We start from the raw sequence: 27,820 nt of genomic DNA, 5'->3' as shown, positions 1-27,820 counted from the left end.
TTAATGAATTGATTTATAATTACAGAAACTTCAAGGATCTTTCTTTGTGATTTAAACTTCATGTCAGGTCAAACTACTCATATAAAATGAGACGGAGGTAGTAAATAGTTTAATAAAAGGGTGGTGGAAGAAGGAAAGTAGTGAGTATTAATGGTGAAGATTGTATGGTGGGCAGAGAGGCAGATAGAAATATTGAAGGAGAGATTAAGTAAGGTGTAAACCAATAATAAAAGAAAGTGGGGATAGGTTTTATTACTCTATTTTTCTGCCCCATAGTATTAACTCCCTTTTCCATCATTGTAAAAACAATGTATTGACTGTCCATTTTTATTTATATGATGCTGCTCTCCTCTCAATCATCATGAATCTCAACCACCTCTTTTCCTATGCATTTACTACATTTATGTGTTTAAAACACTTTTCTTTTTTTCTACTAATGGTGCTCTAGTCTCTTTTTTTCTCTTTCCTTTTCTTTGGCACTGAATGAAATATGGTTAAAATTAAGAAGAAAGATCAAAGTTTTCTAGTCTTGACTTTGTGTTTGTTCTTTGTTATGTGTGAAGCACATAATTTGAACTACACAAAGTATAAACAAGTTAGCAATATGAGACTTGAAAGGATTCAAAGGCATTTGGATAGAATCAACAAGCCTCCTCTCTTCACTATTCAGGTACATAAATTATGTTGTATTCATTAAATCATTTTGATATATGTCTTTCTTTTAACGAAAATGAAATTGATATATAGAGCCCGGATGGAGATATCATAGATTGTGTTCATAAAAGAAAACAACCAGCTTTCGATCATCCTTTGCTCAAGAATCACAAGATTCAGGTATAGACTACTTTAATTTCTTCTTTCTTTTTTTTCGCCTTTTGTGCCAATGAGATATAGTAATAAATTAAATATATCAAGTTGCAACCCCCTACCTCCTTCTTTATGAAATTTGTTGCTAGCTCATTTACAGTTAAGTACGATCACGAACCAACTACATGTTTGTTGCTTTGGAATTAAAGGTTGCAAATAGTCATATAACAAACTATTTATATCTCATATTTTATCGCGAGTTTTAAGACAGAAATGATGTTCTATAAGCTCTGAATGAAAGAAAATAACTTTACAATAATTGAAATAACATTTGTAATGAGTCTATAAAAAGCTCTCTCTTTTTTGAAAAAAAACAAATCCAAAATTAAAAGATGTGGTGCTATAATAATAATAACTATTATAATAATGATAATATTAGGATTTCAACTACCAACTACCCTTACTTTCACTTTAGTTTTTCGTCTTTTCTTTTCTTTTACTCACAAGCAACAAGTTACTAATCATCATAAATTTTTATTATTTTTTAACTTCTAAATCATTGCAATGTACTCAATTACAGAAGATTCCACCAGAGATTCCAAAACTGAAAACGTCTGTGAAAACAGACGCGATGATGAGTAGAGACGTTGTAAGTAACAATAGCAAAAGTGCAGTGATAGATTGGCAATTATGGCACCAAAACGGAACGCGGTGCCCTGCAGGCACTGTCCCGATACGACGGAGTGAGGTTCATGATGTGCTTAGAGCAAAGTCATTGTATGATTTTGGTAAGAAAAAACGACATGGATTGCCTATTGCTCGTCGTGTTGATGCTCCTGATGTTGTTAGTGGCAATGGACATGAGGTATCTAACTTTTTTTACCCCGTCTCTAATTATCTGTCGTTTCACGTTTATTTTAGACTACTTTAACCTAAAGTATATTTACAATAAAAATCTCTCTTTATTAAATATTTACTCACTTAATTATGTCTATCATATAAAAAAAAGAGTAGAAGATCTAAAATAAGACACCTAGAAATAAATGAAATTGACAACTTCAAAAAAAAAAGTAGAAGCAGACAAGATCGGAACTCGTTTTGTTAGGTTGAAACGATTGGTGTCTACCTTGTATATTTGTAATAGTATTAGTAATTCCCCTCCCCTAATCCGACCTAATTTCATAGAGTCATTCGGTCTGAATGCTAGATGAAGAGTCACTCTTATGTAACGATGCATATTAACAATACTAATATTTAAGGACTTTGTAGTCTTTAAAAACAATATAATAGGAATTTATTAATGCAAGTGTAATTTGAAGGAGATGGAATTATAGAAGCCGTATTACATTGAAGAAGAATGTAGTACATATATATGTTTTGGGTAGTTAATTCATTAAAGTCATTACTAGTGGTAGTTGTAAGGCGTAAATGTCCCAAGTTAGTGAAATTGAAATATGACTAGTAATTTAAGGATATTTGTATGCTATCTACTTAATTATTATTATAGCTCATAATTAGTAGTTATGACATTTTTAATTAATCATATGTTAATTATATGCGTATCATAACTATTTTAATATACATATCGAATGAATGAATGCTTTAAAACAAAATATGCTATGTATTGTAGCACGCAATAGCATATACTGGAGGGTCTGAAGAGATATATGGTGCAAAAGCAACAATAAACGTATGGGAACCATCAATCGAAGTAGTGAACGAGTTTAGTCTATCTCAAATTTGGGTTCTATCTGGATCTTTTGACGGGTCGGATCTTAATAGCATCGAAGCTGGCTGGCAGGTACGACTAAAACACTCAATTATTGTTTTAAATCTTTTATTCATATTTAATTAGCTTTTTTTAAAAAAAAAATTAATGTATTTCAAATTTGTAAAGCTTTGATTCTTCTACTAGTCAGGTTAGTCCGGAGCTATATGGTGACAGCAGACCTAGATTATTTACATATTGGACGGTTAGCTTTCTCTTCTTTCCTTTTTTTTTTTTTAAAAAATAATAATAATTTGAGAAAGATACGATATAGATAGATTTTACTTTTATTTTTTCGTGAAATAGTATAACGTTTCATGGGAGTGCGTTAATTAGCATACTGCTAAGTACAAATAATACTTTTTCTATCCTTAATTACTTGTCAATTTTTGAATTGACACATCTATTAAAAAATAATAATTGACATAGTGACTTTACTATTTTATCTTAAAATTGAATGAATTAAAAATTTTAGATTTTTCAGAAGTTTGACCTTTTTCAAAGCAATTAATTGAAGATATAAATAAATAAAAGAAAGTTATTATTTTCTTATTTGTTAAAATAAATAAATAATTGAAAGTAAGTAAAAAAAAAACCAAATAATTATGAACATACGGAATACAATATATGATCTTAATAAATAATAATGCCACATCAAATTCAAAAGTGAGAATAATATCTATAGCTAAAAGGGATATAAAAACGATTATAAATGTTTTGGAAAGAACCTCTTTTAAATAAATGCATTGCTTTTGGGGCACGGACTTTCACACTCATTTATGTTAACCCTCTTTATTTAGTGGTACTATCTCGATTTATTTAGGGAGATTTAATTTCTCAGTCTTTGATAAATTTATAAGTCTCTTTGTTAAAAAATAATTATCCTTTAATATAATTTAAGAAATAATAAATAATAAAGGTTTTGTTATTATTTTATTTTTTAAATATATTAGATTTAATTTTGAAGAATGTACTAGTATTAGATATTCTTATTGAATAGTAGAGTACTATTTAATAATAAGGATAAAATAAATATATATATAAATTATCTCTTAATTTTTTATATTAAACAAAAATTATTGGACAATTATTTTTTGTATAGTGGACAAATAAACTTTATTTATTAGTCAATTTTAATAAGAAGATAATATTTTTATATTTAATAATAATTCAACGTTAAAATTTTTATTTTATCAATAATAAAGTGATTTCTAATTACATAGAATATCTTGACTTATAAAAGTCTATATATCGTTTTTTAATTAGTGTTAAAAGTAGACTAACTCGTATAAATTGTTATAGAGGTAAAAAGGGATAAGTTGAAAGTCAACTTTTTCATTGGGTCAATGGAAACTTCCCAACTTTGTTTATTTGAGGAGTTTCGTGCTTTGAAAGTAATTGTCTACCTAATAAATTATGTCCCACTTTGGATTTTATCTATTTTTTTTTATTACGTAACTCGAATCTTCCAATTCTAAAATTGTAATCTGAACCTTGGCACATATAGAGGAAATATATAATTAAATTAATTAAGGACGTGCAAGAGGGTAGCTGGAAAAAATTAATTAAACTAATCACTTCTCTGATTTCATGATTTTCTTAATTAACTATCTAGATCTCAATGTACGTGGTCAACTCCTTGCTAATAAACATTGTTTTAACAAAAATAAAATTATTTAAAAATAAGTAACATTTTATTCAAGATAAAAAATAATATTTGTTCTTTTGATTTGAAATTGTGTGTAAGAAAGTAATCAAGATTTTTAATTTTATGGTAATAAACTGAAGATACGTAAAATATATCAAAATATCATTTAATTTTATAATTTTAAACACGTGATGTTAAAAGTTGGAGTTAAAATATTATCATAGCATAAATAGTCCTTGTGTTTTAACCTGATTAAAAGAAAAATAAAACAAATAAATTCAACCAAAAGTAAGTTATTTCTAACTATACTTTTATACGACCTCCGTTTAATTTTACTTCAACCATGAATAATTAATTTTAGCTAATCTAAATATAAACATACTTTAGACATTTTGATATCTCTTAAGTATTAGGAAAAGGTGGATGAGAGGGTATGGAAAGAAAGAGGAATTATTAAAGTGGTTGAATTCAGTGGTCAAAAACTTAAATGGAAATAATATAAAGTGAATAAAAGAATAGAGGATGGATGCATGGAGGAGGCATAAAAGCATAGTGTGGCACATGATTTGTTAAGAGTCAACATTTAAAGAGCACATTAAACATGACTACTCACTTCCCATGGCTAGATTGGTGTAAATGCTGGTGGTCCAAGGAAAATGACTTTGCAATTTTTAAGCCAAAAGTTTCCTTCATTATATTTATTAATGGAAAAATTATTTTGGCCAGAAAAGTTTGGTAATAATTTGACCATAATAATAAAAGCACATGTTTAGACTATGAACTAGTTTGTTTTTAGACAATTTTACCCTTTAATTCAAATAGTAAATATATTCTTCAATTATGTTTCCAATGCATTAGAAATAATTGATGAGATTAATTATTTATAATTTCATAAAAACATTAAAAATGAACCACAAAATATATCTAAAAAAAACAGAAGTATCACCCACCCTTCTCTCCTTAAAATTTTCAATATTTAAAAAATTGTTTTACCAAAAAAAATTAAAAATATAAGCATAGTAAAAAACTATATAACAAAAAAAATGTAAAAAACTATAGTATCTCTTTTTTAGTTTCAAAAATTCCTCCTTTTTACTTTTTCTTTTACAAAAAATTATTTCTCTACTATTTCTTAAGGGAAAATTTTAAAAGTATAAAAAGAGGAGTAAAGTGTAGATGATCTATTTTACTTTATATTTTTTAATCTAAAAAAGATAAATTATATTTAAATTTTAATATTAAAAATTTATATCTATAATATTCAAAATTAATAATCTGAAATTAATTGAGTTGGCAAAATAATTACTCCTATTTATTTAAAAGAGTTGTTATTACAAATTAAATTTTTAGAAAGAAGTTAAATAATAAAAGTAGAGTATATTTTATCTGATTATACTTACAATATATGTGAACGAAATATAATGAAAACTGAAACTACAATAATGTTTCTCGTATTATGTAATTGTCTTCATATCCTCAATCACAGATGAATCATATCATAATAAAGACTCATCAAAAGTAGTACTTTTTTTATTTGAGTAGTAGAGATGCATAGAAATATTATTTGGATAAAAATGTTGATGGGGCTTCGTTGAAAAATTATAATAACATCGAACAGATATAGAAAGTTTTTTATAATTTCAAAATAATCTTTTATAAAAATAAATTGAAAGAAAAACATCTTCATAGTTCTCCGATGATAATGACATTACTGTTACTTAAATAAGCTCTAATTAAATAATCTGACTAATTGCTGTATAAACAAATTTAAATTATATATTATTATTTTTAATATAATCTGAAAAATATTACAATAAAAATAGTCAAAACTCAAAATGCTTTTAATATATTATACGAATCATCATATAACTTATAAGTATCAATCCTAATTAATTACACTAAACTTTTGTATATTGTATATGTTCAATCAAAGATAGACCCTCTATAATTTAAAATCAAACATAGACGTCCTTTATATTATAAAAATCATACAAATTTTATCCAACAATAATGTTATTTCTAATTTCCTAACAATATACACAAAAGATGTATAATATGAATGTTCTACGTAAATGAAATTCTATCTAACTAATTATATATATATATATATACATAATTCTAAAGCAAGAAAATAAATAAAAAGAAAATTACACATAATAAATAATGCATTTAAATAAAATTATAAATAGAATATGTATTTATATTAAAGTAAGTTATTACTGACCGTTATAGATCTTATTAACTAATTTGTATCATTTAACATTTTTAAAAAATATATTAATTTTCTTTTAAATCAAATGCATGAATAAAAAATTTCTTTTCAATTTAAAATTTTGTGAGACTAACTTCACAAAAACTGTTCTTTTTTATAATTTTAGTTTATCTTTTAATAATTTACTTTAACATACGTAGTTATAAATAATTTCATTAAGGTGTAAGTTTAGAATTTTCACAGTACATTAAGCTAAGTGTTTTATTTTAAAAATATGAATAGTTTATTTAAAATTGAATTATAATATAATTTTTTAATATATTAATTATTTATATAAAAAATGTGAAATTAAATCTCAAAAGTAGTATTTTTTCTTTTATCTTATAGAATTACTTTATTGGAGACATAAAGATATTCATTCTTGTTAGTTTTTTTTTATTTACTCCATATTTTTTTTAAAAAATCCAGGAAAATTAAAAAAAAGTAAGGTAAAAAGGTAAAATAACAAAAACGAGAAGAAAAAAGAATTTGACGAAAAAACAAAATTATTATATATTTTATTTTTCTATTTTATTAGGTGAAGTCCAAAAAATTAATCTCATCAAAATAATAAATGTTTTATACAATTTACTAAACTATTTAGCTTTGATTTTATTTTGAAGAAAAAAGATTATAAGCGTTTTCTCAAAATTCTGAACAAATTCTAACCAAAATTTTCGGATTATTTAACATCTCTCTTTATTATTTGTACATATAGACCAAGGAATCTCTCTTGGAAATGAAGAGGAAATACTCCTTCCTTATTAAATAATTTCTTAAATGTATGTCCTTATTAAATAATTTCTTAAAATATTAAATTACTTTAGCTTTAAAAGTTAATTAGGTTTAACGTAACAACTGTTTTAAAATAGAGGAAGTATTAATTAATTAGAAAAAGTTTTGGCTACCTTACCCTTATGTATGTTTATATCGTCTCCCGGCATTAAATATTTATTTTATTTATGTGTCATTATCTTACAATAATATTATTTGTATCCACATTCTTTGAATTTCCTTAACCACACAGCCTCCCTATATTGTTATGTTATTTATTGCACTAATAAATAACATTAACTACATTGAAAAGCCCCACTCATCAAAATTTGAACCATCTTTTCTGGCGCAATGCATGCTAAATATTTATTACTTTCTCATCACAAAGGTTGTTGAACATTAACCATGACAGCCACAATAAACACAAACGAAAAAGTGATCAAATTAATTTAATTATTCAATCTTTAAAGATAATTTTGGAATTTTATTTTAATTTTGTCCTTTATTTGATTTTCTTTTATGTGGTGACTTTAAGAAATTTTAAATTTTTTGAAGTATTGCGAATAGTTATCATAATCAAGGACTAAATAGTAATTTAACAATGAATAAAAATGGTAAAAATGAAAAATAATGTCTAATTAATGTATTAATATTTTTTTCTTAAAGGGTGTATGATACCCCAACAAATCACTTATTTTGAAATGGAGGGAATATTATTTCAAGAGAAGTGTAAGGTCCATTTGAACAAGTAAAATTGAACTGATAATACTTCTTCCATTTGAAAATAAGTGAATAATTGGGGTATTGTATACCCTTTAAGAAAAAAAATATCAAGATATTAGTTATGCCTTATTTTCCTTTTTTACCCTTTTAATTGTTATTAAAGTACTCTTTAAAATAAATAAACATTGATTATGATAAAGTGTGTGACTCGTCTAAATTTTTAGACGGTTAAAGAGAGCAATTTTTTCTTAGTTAATAATATTCTCAACAAATACTAAATAAGCAATAAAGATTTATTGAACTCATCACCAAAGAAATTCAAATAAAAGGTAAAAATGGAAAAAAAATCTAAACTTATTTTTAGACATTGAAAAGTTCAGTTAATTTGAATTATAAAAAATGTTTCACATGGTTGTGTTACAATTTAATGTCATTAACATGCGGATCTTGATAATAACTTGAATTTTATTTGTTCTATGAGAACACATTACACTTAACCATGTCTAGAAGTCTAATGTGTGACAATATGTATTTTTTTTTTTTGTAATATGAACAGAGTGATTCCTATCAAGCAACAGGATGTTACAACTTGTTATGTTCAGGATTTGTCCAAACAAATAGCAGAATAGCCATTGGTGCTGCCATTTCTCCTGTTTCTTCTGTTGAGGGAAGTCAATATGATGTTACTATACTCATTTGGAAGGTCCCATTCTTAATTCCCTTCTCTCATTTTTGCATTTTTAGCTAAACTTAATCTAGAAAATGGAATACTAATCTACCATACACTTTTAAATAACAATATGTTAGTAATTATTACCATACTAGTGTATTTAGACATTTACTTTTATTTGACCAAACTTGTTTACTTAAAAGACATTTTTCAATGAAGTATTTTTAGTAAGAAGTTGATTTGTTGTGTATCACTATGATGAAAGAAATCAAGATGTGATGCAATGAATAAGATTGCTCCTTTCTCAATCACCGGTCTTGATTTCGAACCCTGGATATGACAAAATCATTGGTAGGAAGCGCTTTCGTCCAAATGGAATCCTATGCTACACCAGATGAGAAACCAAAACAAGAAAGAAAACAAGTTACCATTTTCATTAATTTCCTTAGACCGAAATTAATTTCAAAGCCTGGTTAAAATATACAAAATGTATATTTGTGTATACAACATATAATATAGATTTATGTACAATATGTAATGTTTTTGTGTATATATAGGATCCAAAGCTAGGGAATTGGTGGATGGTGTTTGGTGACAACACACTAGTAGGTTATTGGCCTGCTGAGTTATTTACACACTTGGCGGAGCGAGCTACAATGGTGGAGTGGGGCGGAGAGATCGTAAATTCACGGGCCAATGGAGAACATACGTCTACACAAATGGGCTCAGGCCATTTTGGTGATGATGGATTTAGAAAAGCCAGTTATTTCAGAAATCTTGAAATTGTGGACTCTGATAACAGCCTAAGTTCAGCCCAAGATATATCAATCTTGGCTGAGAATACAAATTGCTATAACATCAAAAATGCTTATAGCACTGAATGGGGTACACATTTCTATTATGGTGGACCTGGTAGAAATCCACAATGCAACTAATATAATGATGATGAGGCAAAGTCTCCTTTAGCTAGTTATCACCAAATTTGTTCTTTTATTATTTTTATTTACATCTTTTAATGCTATTTCCAACTTTGTTTATGCTGATTAATTACACATTGTTTTTTCTTCTTGTGTCTATGTTTTGTTTTGAGGGCGGAAAATGTATGTATTATTAGTTAAATAAGACAAATAGCATTAAACAGGGTAAGGAAATAGCAAATATTTAGTTGTAATGGCTACTGGTACAAAATTTGTGATCTTATGTTTCTGAATCTTATGAAATGAATCAATTTGTTTTTACTAATTATCATTTGATCAGTTTGTCTTTTATATATAGTTTTTAGAATTGTTAAAGATTTGTCTGGTTTGACTTTATAGAGGATTGAGTCATTTATTCTCATTTCACAAACTAGGATTCTTTGTTAGGAGAGGCATGGTTCAATTATAAGACCATTAAAATAATTATTTGCAGCTTTAATTCCCCTTTCCAATTTTTTTAAAAAGATAATTTTTTTTAATATGTATAAAAAGTCATAGTTAACAGAATTAAGGTGTTATGCGAAAACTTATAATTGCAAATCATAATATTGATAAATCAAGGTGTTATGCGAAAACTTATAATTGCAAATCATAATATTGATAAATCAGATGATGAAAACTATACTAAGAATCAAAATATTGTTATATGGAATTTGGCCAATAGCCTACACATTAACAAAATAAAAAACATTAAAACTGTAAAGAGAAAAAATTTTCATAAAGAAGTCTCTAAACAATTACATTGTGAATACTATTGTGTTATGCTATGAAATATGAATCTTCAATTTATAAATCTCCAAACTTTTCATCCTAAATAAGAAAAAATCAAATATGGAAGAGAATTATATTTTTCTTTCAGGAAAAGTAAAAATTACTATGGTATTGTTGTAAAATGAGAGCAAAATATAATAATACTAAACAAGCAAAGAAGACAAATCGTGATGAAAAATATAGAATAGAGAGTATTCTTTTTATCCCTTCAAGTGTGTATTTTCTAAGGGTGAAGACTATCCTTTTATAGGGCGTTTAAACCATCCTTTCACAACATTTGACATTACGTTACTATAATATTTAATTAATATAATAAATGGATATATTACGTTAGGATAGATTAAGAGAAACATCCACACAATTAAGTGGATTTGTAACACTCCCTTTTGGATGTTTATAGATAATGTGCGTCGTTAAAACCTTATTAGGAAAAACCCAATGGAGAAAAGCTTAGTGAAAAAAAAAGTACACACATCTTGTAATACGCCTTGAGTGTTGCCTTATTAAAAACCTTACCAGAAAATTCTAGTGGGACAAAATTTGGCTAAGGGGAAAAAGAGCACAACACGTATTTTACTCCCTTTGATGAAAAAAATTATTTGATATCTTGGAGACGACACATTTCAATCTTGTATCTTAGCTTCTCAAATGTTGATGTTGGCAATGCATTAGTGAATAAATACGCAATATTATCACTCGAACTAATCTCTTTATCATTTATCTTATCATTTTGTTGAAGCACATCTGTAAAAAAGAACTTAGGTGAATATGCTTTGTTCGGTATCCTTTGATAAATAATCCCTTTAATTGAGCTATGCAAGCAACATTATCTTCGTACAATGTTGTAGGAGTCTTTGTTTGCACAGAAAGACCGCATAATTGCAAAATGTGTTGAGTCATTAATATCAACCATACACACTCTAAACTAACTTCATGAATGACTATTATCTCTGCATGATTTGAAAAAGTATCAACTATTGTTTGCTTTATCGAACGTCATAATATAGTTGTACCTCCATATGTAAATAAATAGTTGGTCTAAAATCGGACTTTATGTGGGTCATACAAATAACCAACATCTAAATAACCCATCAATTCTAACTAGGATGCATTAGAATACAACAATTCAATATCAATTGTTCCTTGAAAATATCTGAAAGTATGCCTAACACCTTTTTAATGTCTTTTTTTTTGGACATGAGTTGAATCTTAACAATAAACTTATTGCGAAATAAATATTTGGTCGGATATTATTAGCAAGGTATATTAATTCCTTAATAATACTGAGATATGGAGTTTCATCATCAAGAAGCTCTTAATCCTTTTCTTGAGGTCGGAATGGATCTTTATTTTATTTGTCCAATGTTCAATGTGAAGGCCAAGGATAAATCTTGTCTTACCAAGATCTTTCATATCAAATTCTTTCTTCAAACACTCAACGACTTTTGAAAGCTCTTCAGGAGTTTCAATGATGTTCAAGTCATCAACATAAAAAGATATAATTACTAATTCAGATTTTGACATTTGTATAAAATATAAGTATAAATAGGATCATTTTTATGCCTTTCTTTTACCAAATATTCGCTAAGACGATCATACCACATTGTCCTGATTGTTTCAATCCATATAAGGATTTCTGAAACTTTATTGAACAATGTTCCTTTAAAATTTTATGTGTTTTGGGCACTTTGAGTGCTTCAAGGATTTTGATAAAAATATTGTGGTCTAGTGAGGCATATAAATAGGTTGTGACAACATCAATTAGATGAATTTCAAGCTTTTCTTGAAACTGTCATATTTATTAGATATCTGAGGATAATTGCATCTACCACAGGAGAACATGTCTCCTCATTATCAATGCCACACATTTGTGAAAATTCTTATACCACAAGTCGTGCTTTATATCTTATTACTTTACCATTTTTATTTCGTTTTCGCATAAAAATTCATTTGTGCCCCACCGACACCTTCAGGTGTTCGGACTATTGATCCAAAAATTTTACATTTTTCAAGTGAAGTCAATTCTTGAATTATTTTCTTTTATTTTGGCGAATCATTTCTCTGTCTACATTCATTGATAGATCTTGGCGCCAAATCCTTATCTTGTTGCATTATTTCAAGTGCAACATTATGGCAAAAACATTATCCACCAAAATTTATTTTGATTTCATCTTTTTCTCGTCAAGACATAATTTACAGAGATTTTCACATTTTCATTATTTCAAGTACATAGTGTCATCATTTATTATGGCTCAGATCTGTTGATGAGCAATTGCCTCTATAGTATGATCATCTTGATCATTTATTTTTTTCAGAAATTTTATCCTCAAAACCAATTGGTCTACCATATTCTAAGTGTGGTCTGGACTCGTTTGCCTTAACATGTGTCCTATAGGGACATTAATTCGAATTTGAGCATTAGCCGCTGAGATATATGATTCAGTAACCCGTGAAAGGTTACTAAATGCATTCAGCAATTTATTTGTAATATTGTGCAAATAAATTATGTTTTGAACTTCTTGATCACATTGATTTGTTTGACTATCTAAATGAGACAGTAAAAGTAAATTATAATCTATCTCATTTTCTCAACTGTTATTATTCTCCCTCTAATGTTAGGTATACTGATTCAACAAAATGACAATCAACAAACCTTGTTGTAAATAAATTTTCAATTCCAGGTTCCAATTTTTTTTTATAGAACGAGAGTCATAGCAAACATATATCACAAACCTTCTTTGGGTACCCATCTTTGTGCGCTTGTGGTGGAGCAATTGGAACATATACTGCACAATCAAAGATTATAAGACGAAAAACATTTGGCTCCTGACCAAAAATCAATTGCAAATGAGAGATGTCATGATAATTGGTTAGCCTTACGCGTACAAGTGCAACTACATGCAAAATGTCATGCCTCTAATTATAACAAACAACTTTATCCTCATCAACAATAGTCTAACTATCAATCAAAGAAGTTTTATCAATGACTGTACTAGATCATTTTGAGTATTAACATGTGCATCAGGATGTTCAACTGCTATTCTAGTGGATAAACAAAAATCATTCAATACCTGAGGTGTAAATTCACCAGCATTATCAACACGAATTGTCTTTATTGCATGATAAAAAAATTATGCTTTTAATCTTGTTATTTGATCCAACAACCTCGTAAAAGTCATACTGTAAGTTGACAATAAGCATACATTTGACCATCTTGTAGATGCATCTATCAAGACCATATAATATTTAAATAATTCACATGCACGATGAATAGGTCCACATACATCACCTTATATCCATTTCAGAATTGCAGGGGATTCCACCCCTATCTTATCCACTGATGGTTTGACAACCAACTTTCCTCGTGAACAAGCATCACAAGTGAATTCCTTTGATTGAAGAACATTTTGATTTTTCAAAGTATGTCCATGTGAATTCTCAATTACTTTACGTATCATATTATATCCGAAATGACCCAATCGGTCATGCCTAATTATAAAATCATTAGAATCAGTAAAACTTTATTTACTACGACATGTAATTCAATTGTATCAGTATTTGTATAGTACAACCCAGAAGAAAGTGCAGATAATTTTTCATGCACAATTTTTTTCTCAGCATTTATTGTAGTAATATAAAAGTGTTCAACCTTTTCTTCATTCAGAGTCTCAACATGATAGCCATTTTGGCATTAACCTTGAAATTTAACAAGTTTCTATGAGACTTACTACAATACAATGCATTATGAGTACCAATAATGTTCCTCCAGGTAGTAATAAGCCTCTCTTTTAGAACCCTCAATTAATTTTGTACTACCGAATATTATATTACAATATGCCTTTCTCATTGCCAAATGAGAGGAGATATTTCTTTTTTCTTACTATTGTATGAGTTGTGGCACTGTCCAGAAGATACATATCTCCACTACTCATCTTGGATCCAACTAAAGACTAAGAAATTTTATTTCTTCATAAGAAAAAAAATACATAATAAGAAGTACGAAACGTAACCAAAAAAAACTTAAATACATGAACTTTAAATAAGACATTAAAAACACAATGGCATTATTTATTTCCAGTTCTATTATCAACCTTCAACTGTGATCCCCAAAGAAGTCCTCAGGTTCTAGATGAGTAATATCATCGAGCCCATCAAAAACATCATCTTTCAATGCTAAATTCGTCTGAACACTCTCACCATATCTTTTAGAAGATCCTGTCTGAACATCATCTTTGAAAGTCAAATATGACTCTACTCGGGCATTAGAAGAGGAGGCCTTTATTTTCTTTGTTCTTATAGAAATTTTTGTACAGCTTGACAAAATGCTCAGGTGCCTGACATTCATTTTTCCAGTGACCTTTAAGGCCACAATGATGACAGTGATCGCCCTTACCTTTTGAAGGGTTATTTTGAGAACCCATATTATTTTCTCTTTTGTTATGACCACCGCCTCACCGATTATTACATCATCTTTTGCCTTTGCCACCTCCGCGCATATTATCATGACCCCTATTATTTTATCTTATTTCAGACCGTGTGCTTCTGCCCCGTGTGCCTCTGATAATGGATCAATTCTAGCAGGATGGGCTTAATGATTATTCATTAAAAGGTCATATGCTACTCAGCCACTAGAAGACATTAGATTAATTCAGAGTACTTTTTAAAATATTTTTCACGGTATTGATGTTGTAATATCATATTGGAGGCATGAGAAATGATTCTAAATACAGAAGAGTTAAACTCAATAAAAATTTTATAATCTTGAAATTGTAAGTGCATTCACTCATAACGAGCCCTTGGCAATACCGTTGCCTTGAGGTGATCATACATCCCTTTCAAACCTATCCACAATTCAAGTGGATCTTTCACTGTTAAGTATTCAACCTTCTGACTTTCATCAAGATGACGACGAAGATAAATCATAACTTTCGCTTTATCCTGACTTGATGCCTTATTTCCTTCGATTATACCATCACCAAGACCCTTAGCAGTAAGGTAAATTATATTTCAGCATCACGTACCCTTAACAAATAGTTCTTTCCAGAATTGTCAAGTGCCACAGATTCTAAGTTTTGACAAATTCGACATGATGAAAATCATCATAATGAGTTAATATTATTATGTTGGTTAGTTTATTATAAATGAAAAATTAATACTTTAAACAATAAAGTATAGGATAAGTATAAAACATACTATATGCATGAACGTTAATGTTAGAAAAAAAATTGTAAACTCATGAAGCATTGAAACGGTAAGAGTTAAATATATTTTCTACTTATTTTAAGTACTTATTACTAATTTAAATTAACGTCAATGTTTAGTAATAATTTCAAGTTATATTTAATACGATACTATATTCTTTATGACACATAAAATGTATGACAAGAAAAGACTTACGAGTATTCTAACTATCATGCTATCATATTGCTTAGTATTAAATTTAGACTTATGAGTTAGTAGCATAGATACATAAAAATATAAATTTAAAACGTATTGATTATTATGCCTAGTAAAGTATCGTAATAATACCTAAAGCAAGTTATATATGGTAATTAATTTGTTCGTCAAAGACTTATGTAAGCCCTATTAAATATGTTATAAACATATAAATATAAAGCTGACTCTAAATGAAAATTGATTAACTTTTAGGAAAAAAGATAATTCTGAATTAAGTAGGTCTCAGTTGGTTAGATACTTATACTGATAACGTGTTGTAAAATGAGAGCAAAATATATAAATACTAAACAAGTTAGGAAGACAAATTGTGATTAAGTATAGAATAGAGAGTATTCTTTTTATCTCTTCAAGTGTATATTTCCTAAGGGTGAAGACTACCGTTTACAAGGTGTTTAAACCATTCTCTTATAATTACATCTGACAAAACTTTACTATAATATTTAATTAATATAATAAATGAATACATTAAGTAAGGATAAATTAAGAGAAACATCTACACGATTAAGTGGATTTGTAACAGATATTAATTTTCTTCAAGAGAAAATCAAAACTCAATTAAGGTAAGAAAATTAGGGCAAAATCCTAATAGAATAAACTTATAAAGACTCTCATTCTTCAAGGATAACATGCGACTCAACGTATTTGAAGGTCTAAAGCAAAATTTCAATTAGAGGCCTAAATTTTTTTTGAATAATGCAATTATTATACGATTTGTTAACATTATTCTATAAGTATTAAGTTGACAAAACTACTTATTATTTATTTTTTGGTTTAAAAATACATAAAATAAGTCAATCTTGACAAACTTGCGATTCATTTTATTCAACACATTTTTACTATTGATTCACATTTTTGACATAGTACTATTCTAAATTAACATAGAGTACAAAATTGGTTTGAAAAATAATAATATGAGTGCTAGTGAAAATAATAATAATTGAGGTGAAGGAGAATAAAATAATTTTAAAAATTATTTATCACAATTAAATAAATTTTTCTGTAAAAAAAATAATAAATAATCTCTTGATAAAAATTTAAGGTACCTGATTGATTTTTTGCAAACTACATTCTCCATCTTTTATTTCCCTTCTAGAGATTCTTTCTCTTTTCCTTTAATTCTTTATTAAGAGAGAATGAGATAGACTCAAACAAAGAAGTAGCAGGCAAAATGCCCTGTCATCTTCCTTAAACATCTTCTTTTTCTTTATTCTCAAGTTGGAAAGCCACATGGTAATAGACATAGTAATGGCATGTCTATATTCAGTGAGAACAATTTTAATGATTGAGAAGCTCATATTCAATAAGAAAAATATGCTAAAACTTGACAGACTTCATCGAGCTGTCAATGACTTTTTTATGAAGAGAAAATCGACGCACTTTCATCGATCATTTTTCATGTTAAAATGTGCAAAAACTATAATAAGAGATTTTTATTTTTTGTAAAAAAAGTGTTTGTTTGTTTATTTTATTTTATGAAATCTAAACAAAGTCTATTGAGTTAAAGTACAAAAGTGCAAATGAAGAGCATGATAAAAATAATAGAACCATAATTAGGATTTTGTAATTAAACGGTATTTTAACTATGAAGTTGAAGGGTTAAAACACAACAAGACATAAATTGACAAAATTATGAAAATCGTGGACAAGTAGAAGAGGTTGTAGGTATTAATTTGTACATATTAAAATCTTGTATATTCACACGAAATAGTACCTAAACAAAATGAAAACACAACAATTTTTGTAATAGTTTATACATCTATCAATATTCACATTTAATTTGGAAATCATATCACGAAATATTAAAGTTTAATATGAGAAGCTTACTTATATTTTATAAAATGCAATAGAGTCTGGAGTCGAAAAAAATCACATTTTAAAAGGGGAAATGTAAAAAAAGGATGACAAAGAATTTTTGGATTAATCAAAATATACAAAACGTGAAACTTCTAGCGACAAAGAAATTTTATTTTTGTTAATGAATACAAGAATTTTTTATTTATTTATTTTTAATTTTCCTCCTAGTTGTGCTAAAACACATGACTTCCATTTTACTTTCAAAAAAAGAAAATTAGTCGTGTCAAATTACACAATAAAATTTACATTTTATTTTGAATTTTTAATCATGGGACGTTGAATGACCAGTATATATTAAGTCTTTCTTGTTTTGACAACAAGATCATGGATAAATTTGGGTTTAGCCTGTTGGGATATTCTGAAAACATTAAAACTCAATACTAACATGTTAATGTTGAAGATGATTGAAAACCTTCATTGATGAGAATATGAAAGCTTGATCAGAGAAGAGCATTGAAAATGTGTGCTGTTTTCATTGAGAACAGAAACATGAATGTGCAGTGTTTATATAACAACTAAAACATAAAATATCTAACTAACTTTCTGAAAATGAAAACTAACTAACTAACTGATTTTTGACAGCTAACTAACTATTCTAACAACCTGATTAATTAAGCATAATTACAAATTTAATCTCAATACACCCCCTCAAATTGGAGCAGAGGTGATCGATACCAATTTGTCCAGAAGTGTAGAGTGTTTAATCCCAGTAAGTGCTTTGGTAAGGACATCTGCTAACTGAGCAGTAGTATCAGTGTGATGCAGTGTAATAAGCCCTTCTTGGAGTTCTGATCTCACAAAGTGGCAGTCCACTTCTATATGCTTCGTACGTTCATGAAACACAGGGTTCTTAGCAATATGTATGGCTACTTGGCTATCACAAAACACAGGGAATGGTCCATTCTGAGGTACATTCAGCTCTTCAAACAATTATTGCAGCCAAGTCAATTCACCTACTACCTTTTTTAAGGATCTGTACTCTGCTTCAGCTGAAGAAAGTAAATTTGTTTCTTGTTTCTTGGACTTCCAGCTAATAGGACTGTCTCCTAATAATACAATGTAACCACTAACAGATTTCCTTGAATCAGGGCAGGCAGCCCAATTAGAATCACAATAGGCTTGTACCTCAAAATTTGCAGCAAATGACATGAAAACACCTAGAGTAGGATCTTTCTTGAGGTATCTTAACATATGAAAAGCAGCATGTAGATGAGGTTCTCTAGGGTCTTGCATGTATTGACTGAGAAGTTGTACACCATAAGCAAGATCAAGCCTAGTATGTGTAAGAAAATTTAACTTGCCAATTAATTTTCTGTAATAAGTAGGATCATCCAGAACTTTCCCTTCATGGGATCTTAACTTGATGTTTGGATCAAGTGGAGAAGATAAAGGAGCCATGTGATCACAATTGAACACTTTGAGATATCCAACACAAACTTTCTCTGAGAAATCAAAATCCCATCATCTTTGTACAAAACTTCCAGGCCTAAAAAATAGTGTAGTTTGCCAAGGTCTTTGATTTTAAACTGATTGTCAAGGAACCTTTTGAGTTCATCAATTTCAGCAGTGTCTGTCCCTGTGAGTAAAATGTCATCTACATAAACACCTAGAGAAACATTAGATGCACCTCTTTTCCTGTAGAATAGTGAATAGTCATGAAGGGAATGAACATATCCTCTTGTGTGAAGTGCTTCAGTCAATTTTTCATACCACTGCCTACTAGCCTGATTTAGATCATATAATGATTTATTGAGCTTGCAAACCAAATTCTTGTGAGGAGTGACCAAACCTGGTGGTATATCCATGTATACTTCCTCATGTAAATCTCCATGTAGAAAAGCATTGTTAACATCAAGCTGATGTATGTTCTACTGTTTCTTTGCAGCAATAGCAATGAGTGTTCTCACAGTGGTCATCTTGACAACAGGTGAGAAGGTTTCTGTATAATCTATGCCATGATGTTGAGTATATCCCTTTACTACAAGCCTTGCTTTATACCTTTCTATACTTCCATCAGCCATGTGTTTGACTTTATAAACCCACCTACAACCAATAGGCTTCTTATCATTTGGTAGAGTTGTGAGAGTCCAAGTATTGTTGTCATGCAGAGCAAGAAACTCTTGTGTCATAGCCTTTTGCCATGCAGGATCCATGGATGCTTCCTCATATGAGTTAGGTTCACAGTCATGAGAAACATTCATTACAAAATACTGACTATCAGAATTAAAGACATCAGGAGATACATGATGTTTAAGAGTAAAAAGATCACTCAGGGATGAAGATGGTGATTGTGAATTTGAAACAGTTGGGGATGGTATATTGTGAACATAGTCTGAAAAATATGCAGGTGTCTTATGTAGTCTTTGTGATCTCCTAAGATATGGTATTGAGTGTGAATTTACAGGTGTGGTATGAGTAGGTGAAATATCAGTGGGTGTTTCAATAGGAACAATATTATTACTGAAATGATCTTGATCATTATGTGATATTTGATAGTCATGTAGAGACACATAATGAAAAGGAAATCTTGGAAAATGAGTGGGGTCTTTAGACATGACAAAAGGAAAGATAGTTTCATGAAAAATCACATCCCTTGAGACATGGATTTTTTGAGTGGACAAGTTTAAGACTTTGTAACCCTTTGTAGCATAAGGATATCCAACAAACACATGTGGTATGGTTTTATGGTCAAATTTAGTTCTGTGAACTTTTGGAATAGTAGGATAACATAAACATCCAAAACTCTTTAGGTGTGAGTATGGAGGTTTATGTTTATATAAAATCTCATAAGGAGTTTTATTGTGGAGAGTTGAAGAAGGTATTCTATTTATAAGATATGTGGAAGTAAGTATACATTCACCCCAATATCTCACTGGGAGTTTAGATTGAAAAAGAAGAGCCCTTGCTGTTTTCAGAATATATTTGTGCTTTCTTTCTACCACTCCATTTTGTTGAGGAGTATAAGGACATGATTTCTGATGAATAATAACTTTGGCTTGGAAAATTAAAGTGGATTCATTGCTAGTGAATTCCAATCCATTATCTGATCTGATGGTTTTAATAGTGGTGTTGAACTGGTTCTCAACCATGAGTACAAAAGCTTTAAGGATATGGAAAGCATTGCTTTTACTACTTAGAAGATGTGTCCAAGTAGATTTGCTAAAGTCATCTAGTAAGGTAATGAAGTATTTAAAGTTGTCATGAGTTGGTGTTTGATAGGGACCCGAAATATCAACATGTAGTAGTTCAAAAATACTAGTAGTGGTGTGAGTTTTTGGTGGAAAAGGTAATCTGGACTGTCTTGCCATAGGACATATAGGACAAAAGAATGGTTGTTTTGATGAGAAATTTACTGGTATAGAAGATAAATTTTTCATCTTCACAAAAGGTACATGTCCAAGCCTATAATGCCATAACAAATCCACACTATCATTAGGAAAGGAATTAGAACTGAAAGAACTGTTCAGCAACATTATCTTTATTACCAACAAAAGAAAAGTTTATTGCATTTGAATGAGAGTTACATGTAAGGGATGTACATTGTACTTTATTACTGGATAAAATAAAAAAAGAAGAAGAATGGTATTGTTGTTGATCATGTGAGTTCTTTTGTAAGCAATTTGAGCAAAGGAAGTAAAGACCATCATGCATCTTACCAATCTCCAGAGGCCTCTTCAGTGAAGGGGCTGCAGCAGACAAGAAGTGTTAGAAAAAGAGACAGTGCATTTAAGGTGGTTTACAAGAGAGTTGATGGAGATTAAATTGTATTTGGAAGAAGGGGCATACAATACTCGGACAGAATGATTTTAGGTGTAAGATGTACATTACCAACCATTGTGATTTTGACTCTATATCCATTTGGTAATCTGACTAACATAGGACAAGGTAGATTTACTATATTCACAAGGTTATTTTTGTTAAAAGTCATGTGATGAGCAGCTCCTGAGTCTAGAATCCATAGATCAGTCCTTGTTTTGAAACATTCACATGAAAGTTTAATATAATCAAGAGAGAAGGAACAAGCAAAGGCACCTGCAAAGTTCACAGCTCCACATACTCCATCATTTTGATTGACCATAGTGTTACAATCTTGGAACTGATTTAGCAAGTGAGAAACTTGATCATATTGCTCCTTGGTGATACTGATATTCTCATTTCCTTGAGGATCATTACAAAAGGTTGAACCTGATTCCTTTGTCTGCCCACTAACACCTCCATCACAGGATATTCTTACAGAATTTGCTGATGCACCTTTTCCCTTATTGTTATGCCTTGGATTTGGATAAGTATTTTGAACTGTGTTCCTTGGATTATGCTGATCACGAATATAACCATTTTGATGCTGATTTGTATTATAACTATTTGTGTCATTAGATGGATAACCATGCAACTTATAACACTTTGCTCTAAAATGTCCTGGCCTTCTACAAAAATCACAAAAAGGCCTTCCTCTTGGTTTTGTGTTGGAGGTAGAATAATTTGTTTGAAAATTTCTACCTCCTGAACTTGATGAAACTGCAGATAGAGAACTACTTTCAGTAAACAGTTGATTATTGGGTTTGAATTCTCGTTGCTTTTCCTCTTGTACTAGTAAAGCAAAAGCTTGTGCCAAAGATGGTAAGGGATTCATCATCAAAATACTTCCCCTAATAATAGTATATACCACATTTAAGCCCATCAAAAACTGAATCAAACGCCTATCTTTCTCCGCCTTCTGAACATTAGTTTTAGCTCCACACACACACACAATTACACTAACTTAAAACACATATACTGTTGAATTCCTCCCAAAGTTTCTTCATAGGAGTGTAATATATTGTGATATCGAGAATACCTTGATTAAGATCATTTATTTCCTTCTGAGTTTGGTAAAATTTTGCTCCATTTGTCTGATCATATCGATCCTCCAGTTCTGTCCACAATTCCAGAGCATCATTGACATATTCAACACTATCAACAATATCTCGATACAGAGAGTTGAGAATCCAGGAAGTAACCATATCATCACACCTCACCCATTGATGATAAGTGGAATGATTCACCTCTGGTCTCTTACACTCACCATTGATGAACACTAGTTTGTTCTTCACTGACAAAGAATGAAGTACACTACGACGCCATGAATGAAAACCAGTACTATTAAAAGGAACTGGTACAAGTACTGCTCCAAGATTATCTGAGGATGACTGTAGAAATGACTCCCTGTATCAGTCCCAGATGAAGGAATACTGGCTGAACCAGTGCTCGTAGAAGTAGGATCTACCATTTTTATCACAAAGAAAATTCGAAGGTTTACAGAGAATGAAATATGAAGATCTGATGCGAAAATTGAAAAAGAAAGAAGCAGGAAAGATCAGAAACGTCCTCACTCTGATACCATGTTAATGTTGAAGATGATTGAAAACCTCCATTGATGAGAATATGAAAGCTTGATCAGAGAAGAGCATTGAAAATGTGTGCTATTTTCATTGAGAACAGAAACATGAATGTGCAGTATTTATATAACAACTAAAGCAGAAAATATCTAACTAACTTTCTGAAAATGAAAACTAACTAACTAACTGATTTTTGACAGCTAACTAACTATTCTAACAACCTGATTAATTAAGCATAATTACAAATTTAATCTCAATAAACATTCTTAACTTTACACTTTAATTACTTTGTTGCGACATTTCGATTAAAGCTTGTTGTGTGAAGTACCACAACTAAAAAAATAGTATGCAGATTATGCAATGTCGCATGATTAACAAATAAGAAAATCTATAAGCCGTAGTTTTGTAATTTGATACAAATAAATAATTTTTTTCTTGAAGTTCTTGTGATTTAGCATGACTATGAAGAAATTATTTTTTTAAAATATATCAAATGAGTCGTGTATTCGATCACGACAAACAATTATGTAAATGGAGAAACGAATGTTTGCATTAGCCACTGATGGTAATTTGAAGAGAATGAAAATTATCAACCTCTAAATGTTGGTGTTGTGAAACACAACAAATGAAACAATGTTTCACCTATATCTAGCAGCTTCTATAGCCCAAAATCTATGGAGGTATTTTCCTTCATGTGCAAGTGTAGATATAGAAGGTAGAAACCTATTGCAGACCATAAATTATTGGTGGTATATGTTGAAGCCCCTAACAAGTTTAGGATTTTCCTTAGAGCTATACCAACATTGATAATGTGGAGCTTATGGAAGAGGCGAAATCATATTATGCATGGAGGACAACTTAACTTCGAAGGACTGATACAACAAGTAACAAAAAAACATCTAGTGGCTGAAAACGATAAGAACTTAAGTTTTAACCTAATTGGAAAGACATGGTCTGAGGTGGTTAATATATTAGGATTCTACAAGTCTAAAATATACTATCACAATGTTGAGAGGAAGGCACCAAATATTGATCAAGTGAAATGCAAAAAAGCAGGAGTTCTGTTTCAGCGACATGATGAAGATATTAGGTCTGCTCAAGCTAAAGAAATAGGACTTGACACAAACATAGAAGCAGAGCCCACAACAATTCAAGAAGCTTTGGAAATCGAAGAGATTTCAAAATCTCTTATTTGAAAAGAACATCATACAAATGACATAGAGGATATCATGAAAAATTGCAAAAATAATTGAGGACATAATGAAATAAATGCAGACACAGAAGGATAAAATCAAACATATTTTCAGAAGACAATTCAATAGAAGATTATTTAGCTAACCTAGCTATTAAAAAAACAGATATACAAGAATTCAATGAATTTGCATAATTACCAATAACAGACAAACACATTATAAATATGGAAAAAACACAGATTCCAACCATATAGAATAAGAACATGGAAAATTAGACCGAATAAAAATACAAATCCAGACATATAGACAAACAAGGAAGGGGAACAACAAAGCAACTTACATAAAAGTAAGCCCGCAGAAAGGGATCATTAAAATTGACAAAATAAAGTTTTTCTTAATCTATGTTAGTACACAAAAACTTTCAAAAAAAAAGGAGTACTCTTCATCTATAACATTCAAGCATCGATTGTTAGTTTTATGGCCCACGTGTGTTAATTTTTATGGTCCACGTTAATATTGTTTAGTTTAATATTTAATTACTAATTAAATTCAAATTCTAATTAGATAATTGGAGAAGTTACTGACATGTGTGGAGAACTGGGGAAGTAAGTTTGTAACTTCCAACCACCCATTAAGTCTTTCACTTTACCCATTATCTCTTCTAATTACCCATTAAGTAGGGAGTTACTTGGTAGTTTTAAAACTATCCATTATCTCCACTGCTCACCATGATGGAAAGGTGTGAATGATGTTAAACACAATCTTATCTTAAAGGGTCCTCTGTCTTCCATAAAGTTATGGTCTTATCCATCAAAACTATTCATAAAGTATAACGCAAGAGAGATAAACAACTTTTGAAGAATGAAAACAAAAAGGCTTCCGCTCAATTAAAGTTAAGATTCTTAAAAAATAACTAGGTTGACTCGGGTATGTATTCTTGACTGAATTATTATAGTAATAAATTTGTGTAAAAATCATATAGTTCTAAGATCATGAATAATTTATAGGATTCATGAATGCATAGATTGTTTATGTTTTCACAATCATTAAAATCCTAACATGTGGTATCAGAGCCTGATTTAAGAACTAGTGACTTTTCATAAAATTAATGTTTTCCTTATTTGAAAATGGTAATAGGTAGTATTAAGTGAAATAATTATTCACTATCATGATGTATTTTATTTTGAAATTACGTATATGAAATCAGTTAATCAGCAAAATGGTCTAATCTTTGAAGAATTAATTCAAAATAATAATGACTAAACATATATTTAATTATCCATTTTTTTATGCTTATAACTTATACAACACTTACGGATATATTGAAGTTTTTGGTTCTAACATATTTATGGATTACCCAAAGATTGATTATTTCATCTTATAACCATTGAACATTAAAGAGATAATTTGGATGTGTCGTTAGTTTTATTTATTTAGTCAAAGATGATATATTTTATTGATTGACACATTAAAATTATTGAATTAAGTTAAATTCACATCTAAGCATCATTATGTCTAAAGCTGTATTTTGATGTTTCACCCAAAGGAGGACATCAAACATACATTTAAGAATTTGTAAACCATTTCTGAATTTGATAATAAGTTTAAAATTCACAACTCAAAGTATTAACAAATGAGCATATTATATTCATATCATTTGCTCTACATTTGTACTCTGCCTCTGTTACAACCTTTAAAGGTCTTAACTTCTCAGATTGGTACGAACAGATCAAATTCCATCTCGGAGTTTTAGATCTTGATGTTGCACTTTGCACTGAGAATCCAACTGCTATTACTAAAATTAACAGTACTGAAGAAAGGTCTCATTATAAGCACTGAGATCGATCTAACAGATTAGGTGTCACGACCCAAATCGGGTCGTGACTGGCACTCACACTTACCCTCCTATGTGAGCGAACCAACCAATCTAAACCTTAACATTTCAATATAATATCAACAGAAAGTAATGCGGAAGACTTAAACTCATTAATAAAAACCAATTCAATAGCTTCTAAAAGCTCAACAACTATTATTATCCCCAAAATCTGGAAGTCATCATCACAAGAACATCTATCCTCAAATTACTAATCTAAGAGTATCTAAGAAGCTAAAATACATAAAAAGCTAGTCTATGCCGGAACTTCAAGGCATCAAGACATGAAGAGGAAGATCCAGTCCAAGCTAGAAGCATTAGCTCACCCTGAAATCCGGAGTAATGAAGACTGGCTAGAGTTGCGGTTGAGTTGAAGACGACGGCACGTTTGCTGCACTCCACAATGAACAAAAAGAAAACATACAAGTAGGGGTCACTACAAAACACAGGTACTGAGTAGGTATCATCGGCCAACTCAAAATAGAAAACAGTATATATTAGATAACATCATAAAATCAACTATAATACTCAACATGCAGCATTTACAATTACCATAACCCTTGGTTACAACACCAAGCACATCAATGAGGACTCACGCCTCCTCATCATACTCATTTGGGAATTAGGTTCATTAGATTGAATATATTAACATCTTTCAAGATTCATTATCTTTATTCCTCTCGTGTCGGTACGTGACACTCCGCTCCTCATGTACTATCCTAGTGTCAGAACGTGACACTCCGATCCTCATTCTATCCTGGTGTCAAAACGTGACACCCGATCCATATTCTATCCTGGTACCGGAACGTGGCACCCGATCCATATACTATCCTGGTGTCGGAACGTGACACTCCGATCCTCATATACTATCCTGGTACCGGAACGTGGCACCCGATCCATATACTATCCTGGTGTCGGAATGTGACACTCCGATCCTCATATACTATCCTGGTACCGGAACGTGGCACCCGATCCCCTAATCTCACTACTTTAATTCATCAAGCCTTCTTTTATACCAAGGCATCATCATTAACAAAGTAGATTAGGATTTCTTTTTCAAGATTTAGGATTCATAGCTTCATCATGCTTATTTTATCTCAATCATATAATCACAACATGCAAACACATAATTAAGCATATAGAAGGGTTTACAACACTACCCAATACATATCATTCTCTATTAAGAGTTTACTACGAATAGTATAAAAACCATAACCTACCTCCACCGAAGAATTTTGATCCAGCAAGCAAATTTCCCAAGCTTTTGTTTTTCCTCTTCGTTCGTCTCTCTCTAGCAATCATTTTTCCCTATCTTGTTCTTTCTATTTTTCTTATTCAAACCATCTTTCTTTTACCCTAATTAGCATATAATTAAGTATAAAAGATGAGGACTTAACCCACTAATTAACTCAAGGTTACCTCTTTTAACCCCCAAGTAATTGAGTTATTAATATTAAACCACTAACTTTATAATTATAGCAGGAATAGTCCAAAACGTCCCTTAAAATATTTAAAGAAATCCGACCTCGCTTGGGATTACGCAGCCTGTGACGGGCCGTCGTGCCTGCGACGGTCTGTCCTGCTGCTCCGTCATAGAGTTCAGAGACTCACTTTTTATTTAAGACCCTGTGACGGCCCGTCATGCCTGTGACGGTCCATCCTGCACTTTTGTCACGAAG

At 30.0% G+C, this 27,820-nt stretch overlaps 1 protein-coding gene across 1 annotated transcript; it reads left to right on the top strand.

The window, feature by feature from the left end:
- The first annotated feature begins 142 nt into the window (after window positions 1-142).
- On the top strand, window positions 143-9,883 carry LOC101246624 (protein neprosin). Its single transcript, XM_004237462.4, has 7 exons — window positions 143-670; window positions 748-834; window positions 1,388-1,672; window positions 2,438-2,608; window positions 2,727-2,780; window positions 8,528-8,674; window positions 9,199-9,883. The coding sequence occupies exons 1-7, from the start codon at window positions 491-493 to the stop codon at window positions 9,574-9,576; spliced, it is 1,302 nt and encodes a 433-aa protein (XP_004237510.1). The 5' UTR covers window positions 143-490; the 3' UTR covers window positions 9,577-9,883.
- The last annotated feature ends 17,937 nt before the right edge of the window (window positions 9,884-27,820 follow it).

This window comes from Solanum lycopersicum, chromosome 4 (assembly GCF_036512215.1).
Source record: "Solanum lycopersicum chromosome 4, SLM_r2.1".
Lineage (NCBI taxonomy): Eukaryota > Viridiplantae > Streptophyta > Magnoliopsida > Solanales > Solanaceae > Solanum > Solanum lycopersicum.
Note: the sequence above shows the minus strand (reverse complement) of the source record. Positions and strands in the feature narration are given on the sequence as shown.